Source organism: Camelus ferus, chromosome 4 (assembly GCF_009834535.1).
Source record: "Camelus ferus isolate YT-003-E chromosome 4, BCGSAC_Cfer_1.0, whole genome shotgun sequence".
Taxonomy (NCBI): Eukaryota; Metazoa; Chordata; class Mammalia; order Artiodactyla; family Camelidae; genus Camelus; species Camelus ferus.
Genome location: NC_045699.1, coordinates 62,990,883 through 63,018,525, shown reverse-complemented (window position 1 = coordinate 63,018,525; position 27,643 = coordinate 62,990,883). Strand labels below are relative to the sequence as shown.

The 27,643-nt window shown below is 41.9% G+C and overlaps 1 protein-coding gene across 5 annotated transcripts in view; it reads right to left on the bottom strand.

Moving 5' to 3' along the window:
* The window catches only part of CNTRL (centriolin), a 76,429-nt gene that overhangs the window by 5,985 nt on the left and 42,801 nt on the right, over positions 1–27,643 (bottom strand). For all 5 annotated transcript variants that reach the window (XM_032478329.1, XM_032478332.1, XM_032478330.1 and 2 more), the window contains 23 exons: positions 26,359–26,504; positions 25,211–25,418; positions 24,538–24,717; positions 22,516–22,695; positions 21,660–21,776; positions 21,246–21,390; positions 20,501–20,649; positions 18,635–18,815; positions 17,297–17,610; positions 15,749–15,954; positions 13,533–13,725; positions 11,208–11,338; positions 10,929–11,069; positions 10,725–10,851; positions 9,799–9,963; positions 8,898–9,057; positions 7,664–7,779; positions 7,366–7,583; positions 5,131–5,288; positions 3,980–4,053; positions 2,627–2,815; positions 1,995–2,220; positions 450–655 (listed from right to left, as the gene is read on the bottom strand). In XM_032478329.1, coding sequence (XP_032334220.1) covers positions 450–655; positions 1,995–2,220; positions 2,627–2,815; positions 3,980–4,053; positions 5,131–5,288; positions 7,366–7,583; positions 7,664–7,779; positions 8,898–9,057; positions 9,799–9,963; positions 10,725–10,851; positions 10,929–11,069; positions 11,208–11,338; positions 13,533–13,725; positions 15,749–15,954; positions 17,297–17,610; positions 18,635–18,815; positions 20,501–20,649; positions 21,246–21,390; positions 21,660–21,776; positions 22,516–22,695; positions 24,538–24,717; positions 25,211–25,418; positions 26,359–26,504 — 3,930 coding nt within the window. The remainder of the gene's footprint in view (positions 1–449; positions 656–1,994; positions 2,221–2,626; positions 2,816–3,979; positions 4,054–5,130; positions 5,289–7,365; positions 7,584–7,663; positions 7,780–8,897; positions 9,058–9,798; positions 9,964–10,724; positions 10,852–10,928; positions 11,070–11,207; positions 11,339–13,532; positions 13,726–15,748; positions 15,955–17,296; positions 17,611–18,634; positions 18,816–20,500; positions 20,650–21,245; positions 21,391–21,659; positions 21,777–22,515; positions 22,696–24,537; positions 24,718–25,210; positions 25,419–26,358; positions 26,505–27,643) is intronic.

Genomic DNA, 27,643 nt, shown 5'->3' with positions numbered 1-27,643 from the left:
ACAGATTGGGCTTCCTGGTTTTACAATAATGGTTAATTAAAGCCAATTTTGACCGAAAAGGGCAGAATGAGAAAAATCTGTAAGCATGGACTGCAGCTGGGTAATAATGTCTTCAGAAGCTTTCCCTCCCCCACACCCCTCCACCCTGCCAGGGAAGGCGTGAGCAGAGGCTGGCTCGCTCAGGGTGCTCTCTGCTCTGTGCTGACACCGTCTGTGCACAGGCTCACCGTTGCAGCCGCACAGACAGCTCCTCCAGGGCTGCAGCCCAGATTCAGGCAAAATCTACCATCAGCTTCAAGAACAAATTATGCATAAATGCACCAAAAACAGCAGCTGGGTTAGGGACTGCGTTGACAGGTAATTTATTTTCTCTACACTGAAGCAGTGTTTTAGTTTAAAGATTTAAGTGCATCATTTCCTCACAAACTGCCAGGGCAGGAGGTACTCACCAGAAGGTTCTTCTCCAGCTGGCTCCGCTGGATCTTGAGTGCTTCCTTCAGGCTGGCAACCTGCTTCTCGGCTTTCTTTCTTTCTGCCAAGAACTGGTTCCGCAAGAGGCTGAAGTCTGCCCTCATAGAGTCCGTCTCTTTCTGGAGAGCCAGCAGCTCACCTGACTTTTCCACTAACTGCTGCTCCCGTTCTGAAAGCTGTCGTTCTAAAATGAGTGTTTTTAGTAGTTTAGCCTGAGGCCCTGGGCTGGCGGACCGGGTGGGGGGCAGACTGCACAACAACAGGGCACCCACTCAGGCACTTTTCTCCTTCTCTCAGTCTTCCAAGTCTCCCCTGACCCACACCAGAGGCCCAGAAAAAGGCCCAGGTAAGGGTGCCTCTTGATATAACCGGTTCCTGGAGGGCCCGATTCCAAAGTGACAAACAGGTACTGTCTTCCCCTTCGAATCTCGGAGACCAAAGAGAGTAAACAGCACCAATTCTGAGGTGCAGGGAACACAGAACAGACTGATGAAATGTTTTTATAAACCTGATTTGAATAAAGGGAAGTACACCAGTATTTCTTCTTCATGGGAGGCAGCACAGTGCAAAGAACACAGGACTGGGAACGGCATGAGCCCTATTCTCTGCAGAAGGAACCTGTCCCCTGGTTCAGTGGGAATCATGCATGCACACACCTAGTGCAGAGTGAGGACTCAACAAAGAACGCTTATACATAACAGGGACATTTAAAACAGACTTTTCTAATCACTCTCTTTAGAGCCACACCCTGCCCAGATTTCACTCTTCTCCCCTCTGGCATGGTGAGTGAGACTCAGCGTATTTGTTAAATTTCATTTTCATAATGAATTGGTTGGGTCTGATGTATCAAGAGTTCCCAGGGGAAAAAGGAATAATAACATTTTCAGATCCCAAGTCCACTGGGTTCACTCAGGGGAGAACGACATTTTCTGAACATTATTAAAACCTGAAGCCTAAGTAAAAGAAAACTCATTTATTGATGTGAGAAACATCACTCACCCTGGATTCCCAAGTCAATGTCAGTTGCGTGTTGCTCAAGAGAGCAAGCAGACCCAAAGGCCAACACCTGTATCTTAGCACCATTCACTATGTCAGATTTGGGCAAAAGTAGAATTGCTAATGTGTTTTTTTGACTGGCTGAGATGACATGGATCATTGCTCCCAAAGCTCAAAATTAATGCACATTATAGAAAGCCTTTAGAGCACCTTTTGGCACTTCTCTGCCTGAATGTCCCACTTCCTTGAGACCGCATTCTTGAAGGCAGGAATACAGTAAAGTAAAAAGACCTGACAGTCTCGGGATCAAGTCCCTTCTCCAAGCAGACAAATTCCCTTCGTCCCTCTGAGCCTGTGTCCTCACCTCACACAGGCTGGGAGGGTCAGACGAGGGTCTGTTTCCCGCTGTGCAGGTCCTGCCTCCTGCCCGGGCTATGGCTGGGGCCTGGGGCTCCTTCACACGTTTACAAAGACAATCAGCAGATCCCACCCACCCCCGCCCTGGTGCAGGGTTCCAGAATACTCACGGGTTTGGGAGAGCTTCTTCTCTAGGGTCTCACCCCACCTTTCCTCTTCCTGCAGAGCCTGGATGCGCTCTTCCGCCACCAACACCTTGGTGAGCACCTCGTCTAGTTTGCTTTTCTGGTCTGTTATTTCCTTTTCCAGCTGGTGCTGCTGCTCCTTCAGTGTCACTCTGTTGGCTTCTAATTTTTTTTCTTCACCTTCTCTCTCTTTTTGGAGTCTTTGAAACACCTTAATAGAGAACAACCTCAGTTAATCATAAAATAACAAAGAGTGTCCTGAGGGAATGTTCACGAACACTAAAGAGATTCCAGTTGAAGAGAAAGTAGAAAGCAGCCCACGGTGAGAGTGCGTACTCTTTACGAAGGTCATCAAGCAGGGACTGGAGAACTATCTGGCCAGTGTGTGAGGAGGGGATTCAACAGGAAATGACACGTGGCCATCAAGACTCTTTATGGGACCATAAATATTAACACCAAGGGTGTCAAAGAGTTGATGTCAAATCCCCCCTGGTCACCCAGGGCAGTTAAGGGAAGCTAGACCCAAGGAGGACGCTTCTCAGCAGCTTTCTGCCAGGGGAAAGTGCTCGCAGGCGCCACGGCATCTCCTGTTACAGAAAACCATCGATGCGCGGTACCCTCTCTTGCTGGGCCAGTTTGGCCTGCTTTTCTTCAGTCTCGCTCTGAAGCACTTGCAGCTGCTGTTGTCTTGCTTCCTCTTCCTTCTGGCAGACTTCCAGCCGCCTTCCCGACTCACTCACGTCCTTCTGGAGCCTGGTCTGCTCACTGAGCAGTGCGGCCTGACGCTCGCTGGCGCGGAGCAGGTCCTTCAGGTGAAAAAACAAATTACAACTACTCACAAAACCACCTTCACTGAGGTCGCCAGTGCCACACCAGCGCCTACTACGTCTGAAAAATGAGAAGCAGAGAAGTTCCATACCCTCTATTATTTCAACAAACATACAAAAGCACTCAGAACTTATTTTAATCACTGGCCTCCCTTTTTTAGTACCTAAAAAAATGAGATGAGAGAAGATGTCAGAACCTCAGGAACAGACTCCGTCCCTCTGAGCTTTAGCTGTTTGTCACTGAGGTGGGAATAAACAACACCCCTCCCCCACCGCCCTTACAGGATTGCTAAGATTAAGAAAAGCTGTGAATAAGCCTTAATTCTGATTGAAAATGAACCTAATGTCATGGGTTTTTTTTTAACTATTTGAAATATTTATACAGGTTAAAAAACTCAGAAAACAACAAATACTTCTTTCTTCAAGGAACCCAAATAAATTATTTTTGTACAAGTTAGCATATTTCTAACAACACAAAAAATATTCGTAAGAATCTGTGTAAGACTTTTTAAAAGATAGAATACTTTAAGTTTCATGTATCTTAGAAACACAGAATCTTAAAAGTAGAAAAGGAAGAGTTCAGATGTTTAAACCAACCTCCAATTTACACAGTGGAAACCTAAGCCCAGAACTTGCTTGATGTTCTTTGAAATTCAAACTGCAGCACTGACCTCACAGGGCCACACTGAATTACCTAAGATCATCAGATTTTATAAGGGTGAGGAATCTGCTCTGCTCAACACCCGACAAGATGCAGGCCGAGCTCTGGCCATACTCTGCAGTTCAGTGAGTGATCAAATCAAACCCCAGCCTCCGCAGGCTGCATCAGTGCCCTGGATGAGAGCTGATCCCTCTGGTCCCTGAAGCCCCACAGCGGCTGCCGAGGGCCTGGTGGGCTCTTCCAGCCATCACCTTACTCATTAGCTTGGAGTAAAATGTTGTTTAAATCAAGAGTTTTAGGGCTAAAATAAACTAGAAAATCACTGCTCTGCATCAAAATCTGTGTGTGTATTATATTTGTGCTATAGAAATGGCTTTAGGGGACCTGGTATGACAAGGAAGTGGCCTGATTGGTTTGTTACTTCAACCACCTGCCTGCACGCCTGCAGGATTCTACCAGAAGACCACACGTGCCAGGCTTACCTGCTTCGCTAGGTTCAGACGGTCTTGGACCTCAGCTAGCTCCCCCTGTAATGAGTTGACTGCTTCTCGCTTTTCTACAGAGATAACATTTACATAAAATAAGAAATACATACATATACGTTTTCTAGATTTCCACCGGCACCCTCCCCGAAGTAGCGTGGAAGTGAACTTATACTTACTTCCCTTAAATGTATGGCTAGACCACCCTACCTTGTTAAAGGCCAGAGGAGAAGCCCATAAACAAGTCAGATCTGGGCTCGGAGACCATGTTTTTAAAGACTAACATGTTCAAAACTCACAATAAAAAAATTTACAGATAATACAAAGTGTTGATGAGGTACGTGATTTAAAAGCAGGTACCTTTTACACTGCAAGTAGAAATGGAAATCTGGCACAACCTTTCAGGAAGACAATTTGGGAATAAACTTCACATGTACACTGGTTTTGTCACTAGCTGTGTGAGCTTGAGCAAGTCACTTCTTGCTTAATCAAGTCACAAGGAAACTAAGCTTAAGCTGTCACCTTATCTGGAAATGGGTGAAATCATAGTTGTTATTTCATAAAAATGTTACAAGGATTAAGTGACAAGATGCATATAAAACATTTGCATCATGCCTAGGACATAGTAAGTGCTCAACAAGTATACTGTTAGCTAGAATTTGTAACTGCTCCTAAATAAACAAACATGAGGGTTTATAAAGACTTGGTAATGAAGATGTTACTTGCATCTTTGTTTTTGTTTTCAAAACTATACACACACCTCCCCCAAGGAAAAGTCTGGAAGGATGTGCACTAAATTGATAACACAAATTATCTTAAGGACTGAGGTCAACAGTCATTTTTATCTTATTGTTTGGCTATGTTTTAAAATCGTTCTCTAAAGAATATGAATTTTTTTTAAAGTTTTATTGAGATAAAACTCACATGCCATGTATTTCACCCATTTAACATACACAATTTCATGGCTTTTAGTACATTAACAGAGTTGTGCAACCATCACCATGTCTAGTTTTAGAACATTTTTGTCACTTCTAAAAGAAACCCCATGCCCTTTAGCATGAATTATTTCTGTAATGAGAAAGCAAACAGTTTAAAAAAGGAATCCAGCGAAAGGAAGAAAGTCACCCCTCTCCGGCTGTCCCGCCTCATACCTTGGAGCTGCTGCTGCATTGCTGCAATGTCTTTGTGCAGCGAGAGTTTGCTCATGTTTAGCTGGTCTAGTTCCTGCTGCAGTTTTCTGACATCCAATTCCAGCTTTTCTAAGTCTGATTGCTTTGTTTTGCTATTCTCTTCTGTAGCTGCTAAAACCCTATAAAACAGGCAGAGAGTAAGTTATAATCTAATAGAAAATGTCCATGCACACACACTAGACAACGAAGGAACACTTATGCTTTCACATCGTAGACATGGAGCCTGAATGATAAATATTAACAAAACGGAAGGCTCTGCAACTCATTTTTAAAAGAAATCTGATTTTCAGCTTTCCGATTAGAACATTTTTCAAAAAGTGACTCACTAAATTGAAGCTTCATGAAAACCAGGGATAAAAACATGGATAGCACTTAGAATTTCCAAAATCCGAGTGATTTAAATGGATCACTAACTTTTGATTAGTGAAAAGGCAGGAAACACCACTGTACATATAATAGGATTTGTCCAAAACCCAGATACGCATAAGCATGCATTCCTTTATGTGAATGGAGTCATACAGTAAGGACTGGTTTTTGTCTGGCTTCTTTCACGAGCATAATTACTTTGAGACTCATCCATCTGCTGTGTGTATCAACACTCCACTCCTTTTTTTGCTGAGTAGTATTCTATGGTATGGATATTCTATAATTTGTCAATCCATTCACCAGCTGATGGGCATTCAGATTGTTTCCAGTTTTTGGCTATTGCAAATAAAACTGTCATGAACATCAGTGTACGGTTTTTGCACAGATACATACTTTCATCTCTAGGTATGGAAAAGCTAGAACTTCTGGGAGATGTATACTTGAATTTTTAAGTAACCATCAAACTATTTTCCAAAGTGGTCTTACTAACATTTTATACTCCCACCAATTCACATGAAAGTTCCTCACAAGAATTTGGTATGGTCAGTGTTTAATTTTAGCTATTCTGATAGGTGTGTAATGGTATTTCATTGTGGGTTTTTTCCCCACTGTGGCTTTCATCTGCATTTCCCTAATGGTTAATGATGTTGAGCATCTCTTCATGTGCTTATTTGCCATCCATATATCTTCTTAAATGTCTGTTCAAATCTTTAGTTCATTTGAAAATTGGGTTGTTCATTTTATTGAGTTCTGAGAGTTCATTTATCTCTACCTCTATCTTTCTATCTATATATATCTATCTCCTGGGTGGGTACAGGTCCTTTATCAGATACATGGTTGCGAAGGTTTCCCTCCAAGTCTGTGAGATGTCTTTTCATGATCTCAACAGTGACTCAAGAGGAGCAGAAGTTTTAAATTTTGATGAAGTCCAATTTTATCAATTTACTCTTTTCAGTGTCTTATCTAAGAAATTTTTGTCTAGCCTCAGGTCACAAACTTCTTCCCCATATTTTTTCCTAGAAGTTTTATATTTTGGTTTTACGTTTATGTTTACGGTCCATTTTAAGTTAATTTTTATGGGTAATGTGGAGTATGGATCTTTTTGGGGGGGGGGGTTGGATATGCAGTGCTTTCAGCAACATTTTTTGGAAAGACCATCTTTTCTCTACTTTGCATCTTCGTCCAAATCAGTTGTATATATATTTGTGAGTTTACTTGTAGACTTTCTGTTCTGTTCCACTGATCTATCTGTCTATCTTTATAGCAATACCAGTGTTTTGATTACCACAGCTGTACACTGTCTTGAAATCAGGTAGAGTTAGCCCTAAACTTCCGTCTTTCTTCTTCAAAGTTGTTTTGGTGTCATATCTTAGAATTTTTAGATTCTTTTCCAGGTCCTCTGAATTTCAGTATGAATTTCAGAATCAGATGTTCAGTTTCTATTTTAAAAGCCTGTTGGGATTTTGACTGTGATTGTTTTGAACCTATAGATCAATTTGATGAAAACTGAATCTTAACAATATTGTCTGTCTACTCACAAATAAGGCATCTCTTTCCATTTATTCCTATCTTCCAGCGTGTATTATTTTACTTAAAAAAAAAATCACAATAGGATATTTTAAAACATGCCTGGGGGGAGAAACCTAAAATGAAAAACCTAAAAGGAAACTCCAAAATATTCTTGGTGAACTGTATCATGATACTGAGTTTGTGGTGTATTTTGTATTTTTTTTTTGCCTTTTCTCAATTTTCTGATTTTTTAAATACTGTGTTTATAATAACTTAACCTTCCAGAAAGGCTCCTGCAAGCCTACTTGCTCCTGCTCTCACCGTTTGGTTTGTGCCAACTTCTTCTCCCAGCTGTCACACTTCTCTTCCAGATCTTCCTTCTCTTTGCACAAAGACTCAACACACAATTGCAATGCTCGGGTCTCAGCGGTTACTCGCTCTACTTCTCGCTTGTCCCTCTCTAGGAGCTGCTTCTGCCACTCTATCTCCCCTTGCTGTCGCAGGGCTGTCTGCTGCAAATTCTCCAACTCTAGTTTCTCCTAAAGCAGATAAAAGAGGACTCAGGCACGCTAGCAGAAGGCTGCAGCTTGCTGTGGGCAAGAACAGCTTTGCTTATTACCTCCAGCACTTCCACCTGAGTCTTCTCCAACTCAGACACTTTCTGGTCATGTTGTAGCTTCAAACCTTGTAGCTCATTGTTTTCAAGTTGCAACATGTCCAGAATATTCTTTAGTTCTAACAGAAATAAAGCATGGTCCACACTATTAAATGAATGTGGAAACATTTACAAAATGAAACAGAAAGTAATGCTATTAGCTGATACAAGAAACAACAGATAATCAAAAAATACTTGTTGTGCTGAATTAATGGAGCTAATTAATTGTACTTTTAATGAAAAAATCCTTTAAAAGTACTGTGAAACATTAATTTGTTAAAAACATTTAAACAAAACATTTAATGAAGATCTGGTTCTAAAAGCACTTAACCTGCCTAAAATAATTTAAATCAAAATAAACAGGAAAAACTAAAATCTATCAGCTGAGATTTATACAATTAGATTAAAAAATATTAACCAGTTTTTCTGATTACAAAAATATTTGCTTATTATAGAAAATTTGGAAAAAAGTATCCAAGAAAAAAATGAATACCCATCACTATCCTACCAGCCAAAGACAATCGCTATGCAACAGCATTTTGATGTGTTTCCTTCCAGGAGCTCACACGTGCATGTGCACACACACACACACACACACACACACACACACTCCTGAAAATAAACTGGGACTATACCCTATATTCAGTTTTTATCTCTTTTTCATTCTCTCATCAGCATTTTTGCATGTCATTAAATGCCAAAATATGGTTTTTAAATTGGTCATGTTTCCAAATTATGTCATTATAAATTCTGCTGCAAGTAACTGACTCAGTCAGCTTAATTTGTGAAAAAAAGGAAATAAAGATTTATTTCTTAAAAAACAAAAAGAAATAAACATCGCTGCAATGTGCATAAATGCTTGTCCTCTCGAGATAAACAGAAATGGGCTACCTGGTTTAACACGGTATGAATTTTAAGGGCCGTACAGCACTAGGGGCTGCTCCAATTCATACTTCAATCAACAGCCCCAAGTGCACTTCTTTCATCACACCCAGGGCAGCAATGAATATGATTATTTTGCTTTTAATCGACTTGAATGGCAGAAAATATCATATTCCTTTTACACGCAAAAGCTTTTCTTTGATTAGTAAGTAATAAGATTAAACTTTAAAAGTTTACTTGACCATTTGTATTTTTTTCTGTTACCTGGAATATAGACATTTCCAAACTTTGTATCTTTGTTTTCCTTTAAACTTACCCGTTTTATGTTTAGACATTTGCCCTAAAACTACCTGAAGATTTTCTTCCTCTTTTTCAATTTCCTGCTTTATAAGTGAAAGTTGAGTTTTTTTCTCACTAATCTGGACATTCAGTTCTCCTTTCTGAAAACTGAGTTCTTCCAAAAGAGATTTTACTTCCTGTGCAAAAAAAAAAAAAAAAAAAGTCAACCTATCTCCACTAAATTATGAATGGAAATTACTTTAAAATCATTCTGTTACTGTTTCATTTCACAGCAATTTTCATTTGGAAACAAGCTCATTTTTTGTGTTTTATGTCAAGAGCAGCAATATATTTTACACTAACATATTTTAGTATAACAGAAGTAAGACAGTAACATACTATCTTCATTTAAAATGTATGTGCAGTGTTTACTATGAGCAAGGCGATGTGTTATAGAGAAAAAAGGCTGATTCAGATACCTCTCCTGCCCTCAAGGGGCTTAGCACCCTGTGGGGAAGTAAGGCAGGGAACATAAACAAGATCACGGAAGGCTAGATGCCCCAGGAAATGTGCAGAGTGCTGCCAACTCAGAAGTGAGAGAAACACATTCTAGGGTAAAGGAAAAATTGAAGAAGTCTTCTTAGTGACATGAAGCTGGACCACGAAAATTGGGTTGCATCTGGACATTCCCAGAAAGAGAATTCCTGGACAAGAAATGGTATGAAAAAGGCACAGAGGCAGAAAACCTTGGGCATGTCCAGAAAACAATATGGGGAAAGAGCTACACATGGCAGCCACAGCATGGATACATAACACAACACCAACCTGATGTTACAGAGGAGTCAAGATTTAGGAATTTATATTTGAAATGAAAATATCTCAAAACAAATCTATAGCACTATCCTAGGACTCTTAAGAGAAACTACTGAAAAACGTACCCTAATGTGATTGTACTTCTCAGTGACTTCAGTTTCTCCCAGTCTCAACGCTTCCTGGAGGTCAGCTTTGGCCTGGACCATGCTTCCCTGGAGCAGATGCAGCTCCTCCCTTTTTTGCCCTAACTGTCTGTCCAAGACAGCCATCTCCTGCTGCTGACCCGCCACCTGCATTAAAGGAAATGAAAGAATGCAAAGCTTGACAAAGTGCTGAGATGGAGGATAAGAATATTTAGTCCAGCTAAAGGTTGTGCGGGGAAATTATTCCTAGCTGCAAGAGTCAGGAAGGCCAGGCTGGAGGTGCAGGCATAAAATGCCTAAGTAAGGCCTTGAGCTCACATACGTAAAAACACTCAAATCACAGCAAAAACAACAATGTGATAATAGCGACTATCCCTCAGGTTATGGTTTTCAAAGAACTTTCAGATCTGCACCTTATTCCAGCTGACAACTACCTTGGCAATGGAAGTTAGGCAGGGATTTTACAGAATTACTCATTCCGTAAATTTAAAACTTACAATTTTGAGGGCAATACATATTCATTTATAGAAAAGCAGAAAACGCAGACGTGCAAAGGAAGAAAACAGAAAATACTGAAATCCCCCCTTACCAGATGACCGCTTTTGTACTTTGCTGTAAGACTAAAACTTCAAACACAAATGTTCATAAACACATTTAACATAAATAATCCGAGTGTATCCTGTTTTGAGACTCACTTGTTTTATTCAATAGCATATTATACTGAGTTGAGATTCAAACTGGGTTGGAGTCTTAACCACTAGGATACATCACCTCATTTAATGCTTTGTAATTTATTATGTATTTTCCAGTCTTTTCCACAGTCCAACGTGTATTACTTTTTACAACCATAACATGAATGTAGGTTTCAAAGCAGGTGAACTGGTTTTTCAAGGTGTCTGCTGCCATACCTGGCTTTTCAGCTTTTCCAGCTCCGCTCTCTTGGCCTGCAGGAGGGTCTCCGACTCATGAAGCACCTGCAGGTGGTGATCCTCAGTGCGTTCTGCAGTCTCGATGTCTTTCTGCAGCTTCTGCAGCCTGCAAAGCAGGGGCAGTGCTAGAGCAGGCAGGAAGGGAGACAGAGCTCCGTGAAGCCCTACAGAGGCCATACTTACTCTTCTGTCAGTTTCTCCTTCTTCTTGTTTAGACACTGGAAGTCTGAGTCTTTTGCTGCAACTACTTTGTTTATCTCTTTCAAGATTTCTTCTTGCTCGATTTTGTGCTGTTCCAAATCCTTTGTGTCAGCCTGGAGCAATCTAAAACACATTGCTTTATTTCCCTCAGGCTCCTTAGACTTAACATGCATTACTCACCATAAAGCAATTATCATCCTCTGGAATCAAACTTCTCATTCATCTCACTGAATACACCGATGGCTGAGGGATTCCACCCACCTGAGCTGCTGATCAGCCTTGACAAGGTTGACCGCAGTTTCCTGAGCTCTCCTTTCTAGCTCTTCAGCATCTTTCTCAGTTTGCAGTAAGTTTCTCTTGGCATCAGTGAACTTTTCAACAGCATTTTTTGCCTAGAAAAGAAACTGTCATTAAAAGCAATTCAGTTACAATACTCTCTCATAGCTACTGGTAGTGTAAACTGGTACAACTCCTCTGGAAGAACAACAAGGCAATACAGAAAGACTGATAAAGAATGTTCATTCATTTTGAGTCTCCAATTTTCAGAAAAGAATTCAGAAGAATTATTACCCAAGAAATGCTCATTGTATACTGAAATAATATAAGATTTGACAAATAATAGATTCAGTAAGTGAGAATGCATCAACGCAACAGAATACTATGTAGCCTTTAAAATAAGATGGCAATGTAGAAACATGGAAGAATGCTAATTACACACTGTTGGCTGAAAAAAATAAATTTAAAATGGTACAAGCACGATAAGAACAACTATGTAAAACTGTATCTTGTCAACAAAGACAGAAAGGCTACAAAAAATTAAAACAGTCATTTGACGGTGGTGAGACAGTAGAGGATCTTTTACTTAAAAATGATCTGTAATATTATTACATTATTTTTTCCAATTGAAAATATCTACAAGTGTCAATCAAGTGATTTTTATCAATATTCCCTCCACATAGAGATTCTTGCTCTACTCCATATATCATCCTGTTAAGTAAAACCCCATTAATCTAAGGATGATTTAACTATGGCTGAGAAACAAATATTACATAGTTTTAAAGTCTTTCAAAATCTTCCTACGCAAAATTTGGCAAAAACATTTAAAAAATCAACTTGGTTTCTTTTTCTGTCTAAAATAAAAGGCTCAGAACAATGTCATAAGGGGTCTGAAAACAGTACACTTTGCACTTGGTTGAGCAGTGACTGACTTTCAGCCCAAAAACTCAGTGTTGCAGTTGTGCTCAGGTCAGAGGTGTCTCTATGTGAAACCTGTCCAGCAAATACCCCGTGTGAATGCGAGAGTTTGGCCAGCTCCCAAAGAGCTAGACTAATTTTACCACCCTTCCTTCCACTTCAGATGGCTGGTTTCTACCAGATTCATCAGCAAGCATTGGACAAAACTCACTACACACTCCAGTAAGCCAGCCACATTTCTAAGTAGTGTTTTGTTAATCTTTTTCTATGACAGGTTTTAACACGTCTGGCACATTCCTTACAAAATGCAGCACTCTCTCCTTCCCTCTTCCTCCTTAACAAGCTGTCTCCCAGAGTCACTTTGGGAGGATGAAGGGGGAGGAGCTTATTAGCCTCAGCCCACTTCCTGTCTCTGCCTACTGCTGGTCTCAGCGATTTTCTTTTTACCACTAGTGATTAATTTTTCTCTAGTCCTGCTCACACCTATTTTTTCTCACAGTAATCTAACATGTGACAGAAGAGGGAACTCATCATCTGAAAAGAGATGAGGACGTTTTCCCATTCTTATCAAAGCAAAGTCATCACTCACAGAATTTCTTAAATAAATCCTTCCTTTCAGTTCCTGGGTAACAGGTTTCTATTTATTTAAATCAACCCATATTGAAATAACAATACAAAAATAATAGTTCCTGAGATGCTCCATGTGGATATGGGACTTTTTTTACCCTAGAATTCTCATCTGACTGAAAAAGCTCACTTCGTGAGGTAGAACTTTAGCTGTGTGGGCTAGTCACCAGCCTCTCTGAGCTACATCTGTGAACTGGGCTAACGACCATCTTACAGGGTTGCCAGGAAGGTTAAATGAAGTGGTATTTATAAAACAGCCAATGTGTGGTCATAGCAGGGGCTCCATAAAAGGCCGCTCCTCTTTCTCGCCAACTTCCTCTGCCTTTAAGACCGAAACCAAAAAATATTTGATTTTAGATCACCATCAACTTGGGGAACAAAGTGAGACTAAGAGTCTTGTGAGGTCCATTGTTGTTTTATAATAATATAAGACTGACTTATTTAACAAACTCAGATATCAGAGTCCAAATAATTTTACAAAGAGATACACAGGACAAGGAGATGGGGTGTGTTAGGAACTAAATGACTTTCAGGAGCTTTAAATATGCTACTTCATTTAATGTACACTGAACAGCTTAGGTTTTCTTAGCCTGAATTTACAGATACAAGCAAAGCTCAGGGACTTAAGTGACTTGCCCACAGCTCCTTAACTAGCAGAGCACAGCCTGTCTGACTTGGACCACTGTGCCCTTATCACGTTTTCTTTCTAACCCTTCCTGCCGACGACAGTGAAGTCATCTCACCCCAAACCACGACCGCACATACTTTCTCTGCTGTGCATGAAAGTTCACTCTCAGCCTCCGCCAGCAGTCGGTCGGCCTCCCTGAGCTCCGCTCGACGTTTCAGGAGGGTCTTCTCGATGCACTCAATTTCATCTACGATGTTGTCATGGTGTCTGAGTGATTTTTCTACTTCTAATTCATCCATAAGACTCTCAACATCTCCATCAATGAAGTCCCTAAAAAATTATATATGCACACATCAAGAGATTTAAAATGTGATAATATACACGCTTGTAGCCTGGTAAAAAGATATAGTGATTTTTCCAATTTTATATGAGAAGGGATAGGACAGACAGCTACCCCTGATAATGTTCAAGATCTATGTTCACCTTCTTATTCAACATGATTATTACTATTGACAGTAAGTGTATAACATGTTAATGTATGATGCAGTGGTTTTCTCCTATTAAATATAAAGATTACTTATATTTTTTTGTCAGCACTTGGTCAAGACAATGCTGACACTTCCATTCTTATGTGGTATAAAAGTAAGGCAAAATACTGCCACAGTAATCATCTGTTCTCTCAAAACTATCCTTCAAGGCCCAGCTCACTGGCTGCCCTAAAGACTACCTCAGCTGCTGCTAGACTAAATTATGGTGACGATATGTGACAATTCAGAAAGCTTAACACAGGATCTGGTACGTCAAGGCTGAAGTCAAAATTACTTGCAAATGGGACTGTCTAGGACAGAAAAACACAAAGACAAATTCATCAGCATATTAACAGATTCTTTCTCTTTAAATGAGGGCATACAGATGATTTTTACTTTCATCTTTGAACACTTTTTGTGGTTTCCAAATTTCCTAAAATGATCATTTCTTATACTTTTATAACTAGGATGTTGTTATCCCACTGCCCTATGTATCCCTTTCAAAAAGCTTCACCTCCTCCCCAACATGCACACCTACAAAAATGATATAAGCATCCCCCAGACCCTCAAACACCCAGCCCCAGTCTTCTCTCAGTCTGGCCTCCGCTTGCTTTTCTCTGTCTGGTCTATTAGTCTCTCTTGTGTTTGCTTCTAGAAGGCAGAGACCATACCTCACTCACCTGTGTCCTCCACAGGTCTCCCCACAACCCTGGTACCTAAGCCAGTCTGGCTTCAGCGACAAACACTGGGGAACTGTCATAACTCATGGTCCACTGCAGAACATGGGCTTCTCCACAGCACACCCAAGAGCAGATACCACGTTCGTTAATGGCGCCTGTGCCAGATGCTGGAGCAGAGAGAGGGAGGCTCGGCTACCGCCCTCCTGGGTGTCTTACAATTACGGTGTGAACGGCACTGTGCCAAAGTCGCCAACCGCAAATTGTGGGAGCCTGAGAAAGCTTTTGTGTAAGAGGGGACCCCTGACCTTCATCTGGAGACACACTGGAGTCAGGCAGGGGACAGGTCGAGAAGCCATTTCAGAGGACAGTATGTGCAAAGCTAGGGAGGCAGGAGAAAACGTGCTTGGGGAAACCACAGCAAAGTACAGAGGGCTAGAATGAACACTGTGCAGGAGAGAAGGATTAAAAAGGAGGGGCAGAGTTACTGTGCAGGATTAAAAAGGAGGGGCAGATGTAACTGCCCTCTCGGAGGGCAGTATATATTCTGATGGGAATGAAAGTCACACGGCAGAGTGCCACGGTCAGGTCTGTAGCCATGTGGCGGGTAGCATGGACAAAAAGAGACTAGACCTGGAAGGCCAGGGTGGAAGCTATTACAATGACCTAAGATGAGAATGATTCGAGGCCAGGGCAGCGGAGAAGAAAGAAGAGGGCCAGTGTGAGCACTCTCTGTGTGTAGAGACAGAAGGACTTGGAGAACAGCTGGGTGCCTGGGGGAGTGACAGAAGGAAGGAGGTAAGGACACCTGGAGTGTTTTCAGCCAGGGGAGCTGGGCAGGGTGGTTGTGCCATTCTCCAAGGAGAGCTGACCTGGATTACTGGCCAAGAACTTAGACTTGCACTGTCCACTCCTGTCATCACCATGTGGCTATTAAATTAATTTAAATTAATTTCTGTTCCTCAGTTCCATCAGCCACATTTCAAGTGCTCAACAGCCACATGTGCACAGGGGCTACTGTTTGGGCAGTACAGGTCTAGAACATTCCAAAGATCACAGAAAGTTCTACTGGACAACACTGACTTAGGTTACCTTAATGAACTAATATTATATTCAACCGAATTATTAAAATAAATGGCTAATAATTACTTTCGCTGTTGATGTTTCTGGATGATTCTATGTAATTCTTCTACTTCATGCTCTAAGTCTCTCTTCTCTTGTAAAAGATCATCAATATTACTACGTAGTTCTTCCATTTCTTTCTCAGACTGCCGCTTGGATACTCTCATCCATGGTTCCCGTTTCTTTGATTTTAAATGCTGCAGTATGTCTTCCAATCTAGAAACTTCATTCTCCTAAACCAAGAAAAAAAATGCAATACTGAAACGTCACGATGTTTCCCCTTTTTCCTGCCAAACACTGAAATTAACTGTGGTTAAAGTGGTATCTATGACCTCAAAGTGGTGGTAGCTTACAAGATTTCAGCAGGAAAAGAAAAATTAAGTCAAGCCAATTTCTTCACATGCCCGAGATGAAACTGACAGACCAAGAGAGCCTATAACCCTTCCATCAGTCCAGCTGTGGTTTAGAAACATTCACCAAGCACCTCTGACGGGTCGCCTCTGGCTCTGGAGCTCAGCACCCAACAGAAGACACAGAGGCCCCTCCCTCCTCTGGGCACATGGGAGGGGAGCTGACTGAGAAGGCCACCTGAAGGAAGAGGCGTGCTGCCTGGGACTTGACTAAGAAATGAAATGGGAAAGAACTAAGCGGAAGAAATAACGTGCAGATGTGGGGAGGTGTATATACAGGTGCACCTGAGTAACTACAGAAACAGTCGGGGGCTGGTGGAGGGTAAAAGAACCAGCTGCGGAACCAACAGGACCGCTATCAACACAGCGTGCACCGAAAACGGTAAGGTAACGCAACTACCATTGTACCCATTTAAATGTCTGCAGTTCCTGGGCAACCAGTCTGACCTATTAAAACGGGCTGGTGGCTAGACACCCAGGTGTCCTTGCCCTTTATTTTCCTCTCAATCCACTGACAGGAAAAGGAAAAAATAAAGAGCTCCCGGTGCCTTGAGTTTGAAGGAGGTGTTTATAACACATTTTATTTCTTTAGAACCAAAACTGTAAAGTGAGCCAGTGATTAGGAAGTAATCAATCATTTCTTGGAATCTACACTAGGGGAAAAATAGGAATACAATAAAAGTTTACAGTTAAATCGAATACAGCGCCTACAGATAAAGAAATGTTACGCAGTCATTAAAATACTGCTTAAAAACACTTGCAAAGCCCTGGGAGAAATGCTTGTAACATTGAGTGGGAAGAACTGAGTACAAAATTATGTGCACAGTAAGATAAGAACTATGAAAAGAAAGAATAATCATTAATCTCACCACCCAGAGATAATTCCCACCAAAGCCTTGCTGTGTGCTGCTCAGACATGTGTTTACACGTAAGCACATACGTGTGTGTGCGCACACACAAACATAAATATGTATGTGTACAAGAACAAGCACGAGTGTGTGATTACACCTACTCATACACATTAATATAGTACTTGTCAATAGAAAAATATACAAGCTTTTTCAGATACAATCTACTCATAAGTAGGTCAACTCGTTAAGTGTACAGCCTTATTCAGCCTCCCATGGAAGCAGTGTGGATAGGGGCCTCATGTCTCTCTACTTACTAAGTGGTGGTGTTCTGGAACATTGCAATGCAGCACACCCATAGGGATGAGGGGGATGGAGAAGTTGGGGGGTGGAGGCCCATATACGATGGGGGCCCCAGCAGGAGGCGGGCCATAAACGACAGTGCCAGGGGTGAGAGGTCGGCTATTGTTGGGCAGAGGAGGAGGTGGCGCATACAGGGCCATGCCCTGGGGAACAGGAGAGCCGTCGGGGAACACGGTGTACATCATGTATCCAGGAGGAGGCACAAAAGGGCGGTCCTCTTGGTCATCCAGCTCGCTTTCTTCCTGGCTGTCTCCTCCACTGTCTGCATCTTGAAAGAAACAGAAGAGCGTTTCAGCCCCATTGCTTACTAGGCAAACAAGTTTAGCAGAGAACAGCAGCATTCAGGACAGGATACCAAAGATGTGAAAATAAAATTCTGTGAATGAGGTCAAAAGCAGTTTGAAAGGGAGATCAAAACAGGGATTCAAATTACTTTCATTAGCTGAACTTGAGTTTTTTCTTGTGCCTATCTGTTGGTTTGGTTTTTTCTATCTTCATTCATTCATTCATTCATTCATTCATTCATTCATTCAGCAAGCCTTTGGGTGCCTGCTTCAGGCTACATAAAGGACCAGCAAAGAAGTGCTGTGAGATCCCACAGCCCCAGTAGTTACCACTATCCTGACACACAGCCTCTCTGGTGTTGGCTCACTGACCTGTTATCATTGACGGCAGAGATCCTAGCACACAGCAGGCACTCAATTGCTCCTGAATGAACAAATTCTCAGAAGGCAATATCCCCATTTTACAGACTAACAGTCTCAGAGCAGCTAAATAATTTGCCTAGGATGACACAGCTATGTAGTGAAGGCGGCAGGACTGACTCGCCCCCATGGGGCTCTGGGAGACAGACATTTAGCACTTCATTTCAGTTGAGCTAATTAATGCCATGATACAAGGATGGAAGCTGCCATGACCCCGGAGCACAGGCGAAGATGCTGCTCAGTCCACCTGGGTAAGGAAGAAGGGAGGGGAGGGGTCCATAAAAGGAGTGCTGTCTGAGGACCTGGGTCTTGTTGAGTAGGAACAGGTTTGGGCAAGAAAAGAAGAAGCAGGACACTCCAAACAGAGGGTTTAAAACATGGAGGTTTGAGAAACATGGCAAAGGTGTGGCTGACAGGTGGGAGAGTGATGGGAGCTGAGACTAAAGGTCACTGGCCAAGACCAGATCACAGAGCGCCTTGCAGAGCAAGCTAAGGAGTTTGGATGGTGTCTTATAGATTTCAGGGAACCAATAAAAAGCTATTACACAGGTACGAGAAATACAACTTCCTTTATGTGATTTAACTTACCTCTATTTGAAAATGACTTATGTAACCCACTCCTGATGGGAGAATAAACCCAGTATCCTGAAGCAGGTGGGGGTGCACTGCCTTCCTTCCCATCCTGCCGTGGTTTTCTAATGGGAGTCGAGGCTGTGTGCTTTAGGCTGACACCAGAGTCCTTGGTGGCCTGGGAACTACGGCTGGAGACCTAAAGTAAATAACAGCAGAGCACACTATGTCTTGCAAATAAAATGGCCAATATGGAGAAATGTCAAAGTCTAGAGCAAAGTTGAAAAAGAACTGGTTTCTTTTCACACATCATAATTCTCACTGTTCACAGAGTGGGACATGATCACATGGTCATGTAAACTGCACAGGTGCCAGCCTGCCTTCTCCCGTACTCATCTTCCCTTATGGTTTCTCTTCTTCTGCCTTCTCCTTGATGGCCCAGCAACCAAGACCAAGGAAATTAGAAGTCTTCGAGGCAATCTGGGGATATTAGTCTCCTGCTATCCTGGGAGCCTGGCATGGCTTTCAAGCTCTACTCTGTCAGCCTCCCTCCTCCTTGCCAGTCGTAGGTCTATCCTCCAAACCCTTGTCCAGCTCAGGCTTACAATGTTTTGCTCTAGCCTACACGGCTTCCACCTGCAGCCTGGGTTGTGCCAAGGACGTCTGGTTTCCTTTAGATTTCTGGGAGGAGGATCTCAGATTGTGCTCTTGGGGGCTGTGATTAAGTCTACACGGCCCTGGGATCCTAGCATGTCAGGGCTGCTTCTCCTGACTGCTGCTGTCAGCTGATTCTAACAGGATGTCACCCAGCCGCCGCCCCCCCAACCCCCGCTTTGAATGAGAACCACTTACTCTCCTTCCTTCCCACAAGCCCCAGGCTGCAAGCCCCGACCATTTTGCTCCCTGAATATCCCTCAGTCTCATCTCTTCTCCAACTCCGCTGCTCCAGCTCTGGCTTCTTCTAACCTTCATCTGAATGAGCTCAAACAACCCACACAGAGTTCACCCACTGCAAGTCTAGCCTTCTCACTCTGCCTGACTATTCTTCTTCAAGTACAGCTCTGATCATAGTACGTGCAACCACAGTTTCCCAAGACCTGCATAATTAAATGCAAGGGGTTTTGGGACCCTTTTTTTTAAAAAAAAGCACGACCCCAATCTATGTTTCCAGCTTCACCTGTCATTGTTCCCCTCCAACCCTCCAGCCCCGTAAGGCTACCTGCCATGGGTAAGCCACTTCTCCTCTTCCCTGCAGGCTGCTCCTCCCTCCTGAAAGTCCATCCCTCGAGGCTTGCTAAGTACTGACTTCACGCCCCTGCTTGTGAAACCTTCTTTCCTAAACATCCTCATGAGATGAATCTGTAACACCTCTCTGCGACTAGAGCGCACAGGTCTAGTCTGTTGTCACATGCCTGTCACTGTTTTGGGATTACACTGGTGTGCCTGTCTTCCTCACCAGCCCACGAGCTCTCTGAGGTATCATGGTACCCCACCAAAGCCTAGCACTTGACTTAAACCTCAGTAAGCACTGAATGAATGTTTGTTAAGATGAAATAAAATTAAGGTACCTATTTTTCTGTCTGAGCCTCTGTATAATTCAACAGCCATTTTCAACACTCTCTGGGCTCAAATTACTTTATCCCCTTACGGGATCCTCATTCAAGGACCCCACAACATACCACTTGAGCATGAACAAGCAATTGCCACGTTCCTTGGGAATGTCCTATTTACATCTCACACAGTACAAATACCTATGAAGCTTGACGCATGGCTTAGCCTAGCTTTGTGGTTCTTGACACCTGATCACAGATTTGGGGAAGGGAACATTGTCACACTTTCTTCAAGAAAATTCAGTACACATTCCCAGCACTACAGACTTCCTACTTTTGATGATGATGGTGGCGGCATAAAGTACCAATAGCCTCGTCTTCTGAAAGGATCTGCCATGCTGCTGATGTAATCGTTCTGATAAGAAACTTCTCTCCGGAGCTCAGCAATTTCTTCCAAAACATTTTCAAAGCCTCCTTTGTTATCTGTAAAGGAAAGCCATTCTCTGAAGCTGGTATGAAATCATCTCCTTCCTTTCTCTCTCAAAATACAAAAGTAATTCCATGAGAGCCAGTGATTTTTATCAGTTTCTCAAAATTGCCTTTTAGCCTGTTCTTTGGTAAAAAGTTTCGTTAACACTTTTTTTTTTTTAATTGAAGTATAGTCAGTTTACAATGTTGTGTTAATTTCTGGTATATAGCATAGTGATATATATACGTATATGTAGGACCTTGTTTATTTTTGCTAACACTTTCTATAAAGACGACAGACATATCCTATTGCTGTTCATTTACAAAGTGGGCCAGAGAAATAGATTTGTAAACATTATTTTTTTTTGAAAATACAAAAATAAATCTCTTCTCTCTTTAAAATCAAGTCCCTTAATACTGCACTTAGATAAAATGTTTTTTAAATTCTTTGCTTTTACTTATTATGCTAATTATTACGGCTCTGTAAATCAAGCATGGAATTGCTCTGTTAACAGTTAAATAAATTTGCTAAAAGTAAAAAACAAACAAGATGATTTGATTCTAGAACAACTACAAAATACCACTACCAAAATCAAAGCCCAATACTTTACCAGCCCCAGTGAGGTTTAGTAAATTCCGCAGTCTTCCGATCTCTGTCCTTTGTCTCTCCATGGTCTCATTCAGTTTCTCAATTTCTAGCACCTGTGAGCTTGCTCCTCTGGTACTTACATCTACTTTCTCCATCTCAATTCGAAACTATTGAAAAATCACATATACAAAGTTGCCAATGAATATTCTTTCCCAGATGCACTTATCCTTGCAACTCGATTGCAGTTCTATGATTTTTACTTTACTAATGAGGAACTGCATTACTCCTTACATTTAAATCGTACTATGTCTGACACACAGTAGAGGATCAAGTACTGACTACTGATTGCACCTCAAAATTCTTTGAGAAGTCACCTAACAGTAATTCAGTCTTTCAGCAACTTACAAGGAGGAGGTCTCAGGGTACCAGAACTGACCTGCTCCTCTTTATCCCTGAGAAGATTCTGCAGGAGTTCAATTTCTGCTTCTGCTCGGGTCAGATCCCTGGCCGCTTGCGCTGCCTTTCTGCTGAACCTCTCCGTTTCCTGCAGCTCCTAGAAGTGACAGAAAGGCACCACTGCACTCGCAGGCCGTTCTCTTCATTTCTTTCTTCTTCTCAGACTGATTCCTGTTTTCGTCAGGTCACCTGCCTGGCTATCCCATGCACGTGTGGTGCCAAGTCCCACCTCACCTGTGCTGTTCCCATCACTTGGCAGCCCACTCCGCCCCACTGTGGGGGCCAGGTGGCAGGGTGCTGCATCAGAAAGAGCAAGGGCTAATTTCTTCCTCCCTGTTTTACAGTGTTCCACGGCTGGTGTCTCTCTGGACTCCCATGATTAGATTTTCCCTCCTGTGATCTACTATCTTAATCTCATTAGCACTTGCATCCTATAGACTGTAACTGACTTACCTCAGTCAGGAGTCATAACAACCCTGTGAAGTAACATATTATCACCTGCCTGCACAAGATGAAAAGGTTGAGATCTAGAAGGATTATACAGCAAGACCTGAAGTCAGGTGTGTATGACAGCTACCTCCCTAAGCAAATCCCTCCACTTTGAGGTAGGGAGACTATGTTTCATTGGACAGTTCCTTCAGGACTCAGTAGAGTACAGGACCCATGGCAAGGCTGTGGTGGGGGAAATAAAATCTTTAGGTCTGAAGAGAAACAGACAACTTTATGATGGTTTATAAAAGAGACAAAGTCTGTAACAAGAGATCAATAATACAGGTTGCTATGTTTTTTGACAGGAGCAGCCCAGGTGGGAAACCTGTTCTGTACCTGGGACTCACCTCTGCTCGTTCCTGGTTAATTTTCATAACGGTCCCATGAAGGGACTTAAGCTGGTCTTTGGCCACGGTGAGCTCAGCTGCAGCTAGCTTATCAGAGGCGGCCACAGCTTTCTTCAGTTTCTTCAGTTCTTTATCTAAGCCAAGAAACTGCTCCTGAGATTTGGCATCTTCAAGTTTCTTCTAAAATAAAAGAAACATTAATTAAAGCAATAAATCATGTGGTAGCAATGAATTAAGACGTAAGCTGCACGATGGCAGGGACTCTGTTCACTGTCACACACTCCCTGCCTTGAACAGTATCTGGTAGATAGTAGGTGCTCCTGAGTCATACATAAATAAAAACATCTCAAAACCGCATGATAAACTTAAAATGAAATCGGGCTTCTTATTCAAGATCCTTAGTGATCATAAAGCCATTCATTAGTTGTAAAAACATTTCTTGGCATCATCACCAAGCAATGGACCAGCCCCTTGTGACGGCTGAGTCAGGCACTGGGCATACAGTGGTAAACAAAACAGACTTGGCTGCTGCCCTCAGGGAGCCTATGAGAGACACATATCAAACAGATAACAGACAAATGTATAACTAAAATTGTGATTACTGCTATCAAGGGACAGAACAAGGTATTACGTGAGAGGCTAGCAGGGAAGGTGTAGATTGGTGGAGAGAGGGCAGTCAGGCAGAAGAACAGTGCAGGAACACGGTCCAGGAGAAGAAATGGCATGTGGGAAGGCCAGGGAAAAAGACAGAACTTGGGAATTCTCAGGAACTGAAAGCAGCAGCATGGTGAGAAAAGGAGACAGCCAAACAGGAAAATCACACGGGGCCTCATAGGCTTAGGAATTTTTTCTTTATCCCAAAAACAAAAGAAGCTGCTGGAAAGAAAAGGAGATGGGGAGGGCTGACAAGACCCTATTTGTGTTTTTGGTAGAGCATGTTGGCTGCTCTGTGGAATGGGGTCATGAGTGCAAGTGGGAGATCTGTTAGGTGGACACAGCAGTTGTCCAGAAGTGAAGGGATGGCTGGATGAGGGTGGTGGCACCGGAGAAGGAAAAAAATACAAATATTTCAGACAGATTTTGGAGGCAGACTCAGTAAGACTTGGGAACTGATGGGATCTCAGTGAAGCATGAAGCAAGTCATTGGCCGAGGCTGGGAGAAGGGCGAGGGCAGGTGTGTGGCGTGAGAAGGTATGAACACTGTAGCGTGGGAGTGAGCGCACCAGAGAAAAGGGAGTGCTGCCCGAGTGCGCTGGCAAACATTTACAGTGCGACCACTACACCTGGGAGGGCGACTGTTTTCTTCAGGAATACTTAGCCATGGGTGCAGGTCCAAAGAAAGTAGACAGCTGCAGTTTCATCATAGAAGATAAAAGGGCAAAGGATTTGAGGATATTTGGAAAAAAATAATGGTGGTAATAGTAGACCATGGAATTTAAGTTGGACAAGGAAGAAAGTAGAGACAGGAAAGCATAACAGGCAGAAAAGGTGGGGCTGATGCACTGGAATTATCAGTAAGGTTGAAAAACGATCAGCGTGAGGGTGCTGACAGGATAAGAGGTTATGATCAGAGTGGGATGTTCCAGTTTGTGACTTCAGAGGTGGTTGGTGCAATTTCTGAACTGAACAAAGTCTGGGGCATGACAATGGGAGTAGATGGCTGAGGGGGCTTGGATAAGTTCAGAGGCCTGGCATTAGAAAAATGAGGAGTTGAAAGTAATATCCCACAGATGTGTCCAACTGGGCAAGGGGTTCTGAAGGAGGCAAACTCATCCCAGTAGCATTTAAGTACCACCTAACCGACTCTGAAGTTACTCCTTACATCCCAGTTCTCTGCTTTCCATCTATCATGGTGCCCTTGTCTCGGGCCTTTGATTTGATGACACGGATCCAGGTTTTTCTAGGTCAGGTCCCCCCCGGGGCAGCAATGCAGCCAGAAATGATTGTGCATCACACCCGTCTCAGCTGGCCCGACTGCCAGGAGCAGGACTCTGACAGCAGGGACTCACGTGTCTTGCCCACCTTTTTCTCTAACTCTTGGAGTTGGGCCAGGATTCTCTCCTTCTCTTCATCAGCTTCCTGAAGCTGGAGATCCGTAAGGCCTTGGATTTCCTCCATACTTTTTAGATTTTCTTGTAAATAGTGAATTTCATTCTCCAACTGCTGAATTCTTGCTTCATGTTGCCTCTTGTCAAAATTAATCTGTGAGCAAATCAAGTTTCAAAGATGATTTTTAAGCAAAATATGTTTTGAGCCAAATAAAAACCTTCTAGGGAATTATATTTCATTTTACTAGAGAGTATGATGAAATGTTGTACTAATGAGTTACTGGGCATGGTTTTATCACAACTGTTCTCTAGGATCCATTTAAATATTTGCCTCATCATTAAAATAATTATATCAAAAAATCGGAGTCTGGCTCCACATTACACTCTAGCAATGTGGCATTATTTACCTGCGTGTTAAGAAACGTCTCACTTGCTTCTAAAACAAGGACAACACAGTGTCTCAAAGAAGCCTGACTTTGACATCAGTAATCATATTCAGGGTTGAATTTAAGTCACACCTATTTGACTTGTTAGGAATGAAAATAACAATACACTGTATTTACACGAGAAAGGAAGCACTGTAATTTGCTGGGAAATACGGATATTTTCTAAACACTTCCCTCAGCTGTCTCTTGCCCTTCTCTTACTCTTGCTTCGAGGGCTCTCTCGCAGGCCTGCCGGAACTCTTCTTGTCCGCTTGCCAGTCTCTCTTGATGCAGAGCCACTTCTTCTTGGAGTTTTCTCTCTCTCCCTTGAGCTTCGTCTCTTTCCCACTGGGAGTGTGCAAGGATTTCACTGAACTGCTTCTGCAAATCAGCAAGACTTTTCCCTAAGACATCTGAAGGACTAGGTATGCTGGTAAGGGGGGAAAAAAAGATGAAAGAAATGTGACTTTTTTAATTAAAACTTTTTTTTTACTTACTCAGTTGTTTTTATCTCACTTCTTATACTTGCACATTCTACCAAAACTCTCTACCTTTGACTTGGCAGGACTGAAAGGAAAAGAGTTGAACTGTGACTTGCTCTATCTTCCTTTTCCTTAATGTTGTCACTTTAAGCGTAAGTGGCTGTATAGGGAGTGACATTTTATTTTTGATGCTGGATGTTGGGTGCACACATGCCACTAACACAGGGGCAGGAGTAAAAATTTTTGAGTTGTGTGGAATGGGACTGGTGTCATCTGTAGCAAATTACTGCTCATCTCCTGAGTGTAAATCATTGTTTTATCAAATGACTGACTGTTGCCACTCTAAAAGCACAGGCTCCTATCAGGCTAACAATATGTGTCCAAAGAATAAATGTCCATTTCATATATTGAAATTAGCCTCAATTATCTTTTGGTATTTGTTTTCTGTCTAAAATGCATAATGTGGCTCTACTCCCTGACCATATGCAATAAACTTTCAAGAAAGGGTTACTCTTAAAATGTTTATGGCTTTTAAATTAAATAATACTGCAAAGTATAAAAGATTAAAAAAAATCAGTGACCATTTGAATAAAGCAATCTGTGTCTCAATCATGGTAATATGACAAGGGGGAACCTTATAAAAGAAATCGGCCATTAATGGTGGTTGGAGAGGGTGGGGGTAGAGCTCAGCGGTAAAATGAGTGCTTAGCACGTGCAAGGTCCTGGGCTCGATCCCTAGTACCTACATTAAAAATAAAAACTTTAAAAAAAAAACAACAAAAGACAAAAACCAAAGAAAACCCAGTAGTTGGAAAGGTGATTTTATCATTGAACCTCACATTTACAGCTTGGCCCACTCTGCACCTGGAGGTCTTGATCTTCCATTACCTCATTTCCCCAGCTCCCGATTTCAGCTTTCTCCTTAGCTCATCCACACGAGCTGCCACTTCTTCTGGACGAATCAAGCCATCAACTACATGGTTAAGGTGATTCTGGAAATCTTTAAGTTGATGTTTTAACAGTTTATTGTCATCCTATGGAAGAGGGTAAAATGGAGAGGGGCAAAAGTTACCAAAACAAAATTAAAATTACATCTCCATCCACAGCCTGTATTACTTACCATATGATAGTTCTATTCAACTCCTTTCATCAATTTTTAAAAAACCCTTTCCACTAGAGTTGACAATATCTGTTGATCAAACCAACCAGGCATTATGATGTTTCCCAATGTGATGCAGAAAGAAGTTCCTATGGACATTACTTGTGAATGTCTTCTTGTCAAAAATCTAAATATAAATCTGAATCTAAATAAGCCTCCATATGTGACATAAGAACATCAACACCATGGGGATCAACCAGCAAAATCTAAACTATGGGAAACTTTACAGGACAAAGACCTACTTTTCTTTAATGTGTAACAAAGGGGAAAAAAGCAAACCTATAGACTACCATAGGCTTAAGAATCATGGGGGAGGGTGTTGCTCAGTGGTAGAGCGCGTGCTTAGTGTGCACAAGGTCCTGGGTTCGATCCCCAGTACCTCCTTTAAAATAAAGTAAATAAATACAATAAACCTAATACCGCCCCCCACCACAAAAAAAAACCCCGAAGAATCAAGTCAACCAAATGCAATGTGTGCACCTTATTTGGATTCTGATTCCAACAAAACACTTGTAAAAAATTTATGAGGTAATTTTAAAAATTTGTATACTTAAGGTATTTGATAATATTAGGGAGTTATTATAATTTTAAGCTGTAACAATGGTATCTGCACTTATGCTTCTTTTTTAAAACCCTTATTTTAGAGATACATACAGTATAGTACAGTATTTACAGATAATATCAGATGTTTTGGATTTACTTCAAAATAATTCAGCTTGTGAACAGGTGTGAGGGGTGGGGTGTGGAGGGCATTACAGATGAAATAAGACTGGCCATGTGTTATAGATGAAATAAGAGAGGCCATGTGTTGGTAACTTGAAGATGGGTGAGATGTACATGAGGATTCATTTTAGTATTCTATTTTTGTATATACTTGAGATGTACGTAATTCAAAGTTAAAAAAACAAAAAACACCTCATAATACTCAGCTTTGCCAATCAACTGAAAAATGGAGTATCTAACAATGAAGCTTCTCTAATAGCTTATAATTCTCTGTGGGAGTATTTCTTATAT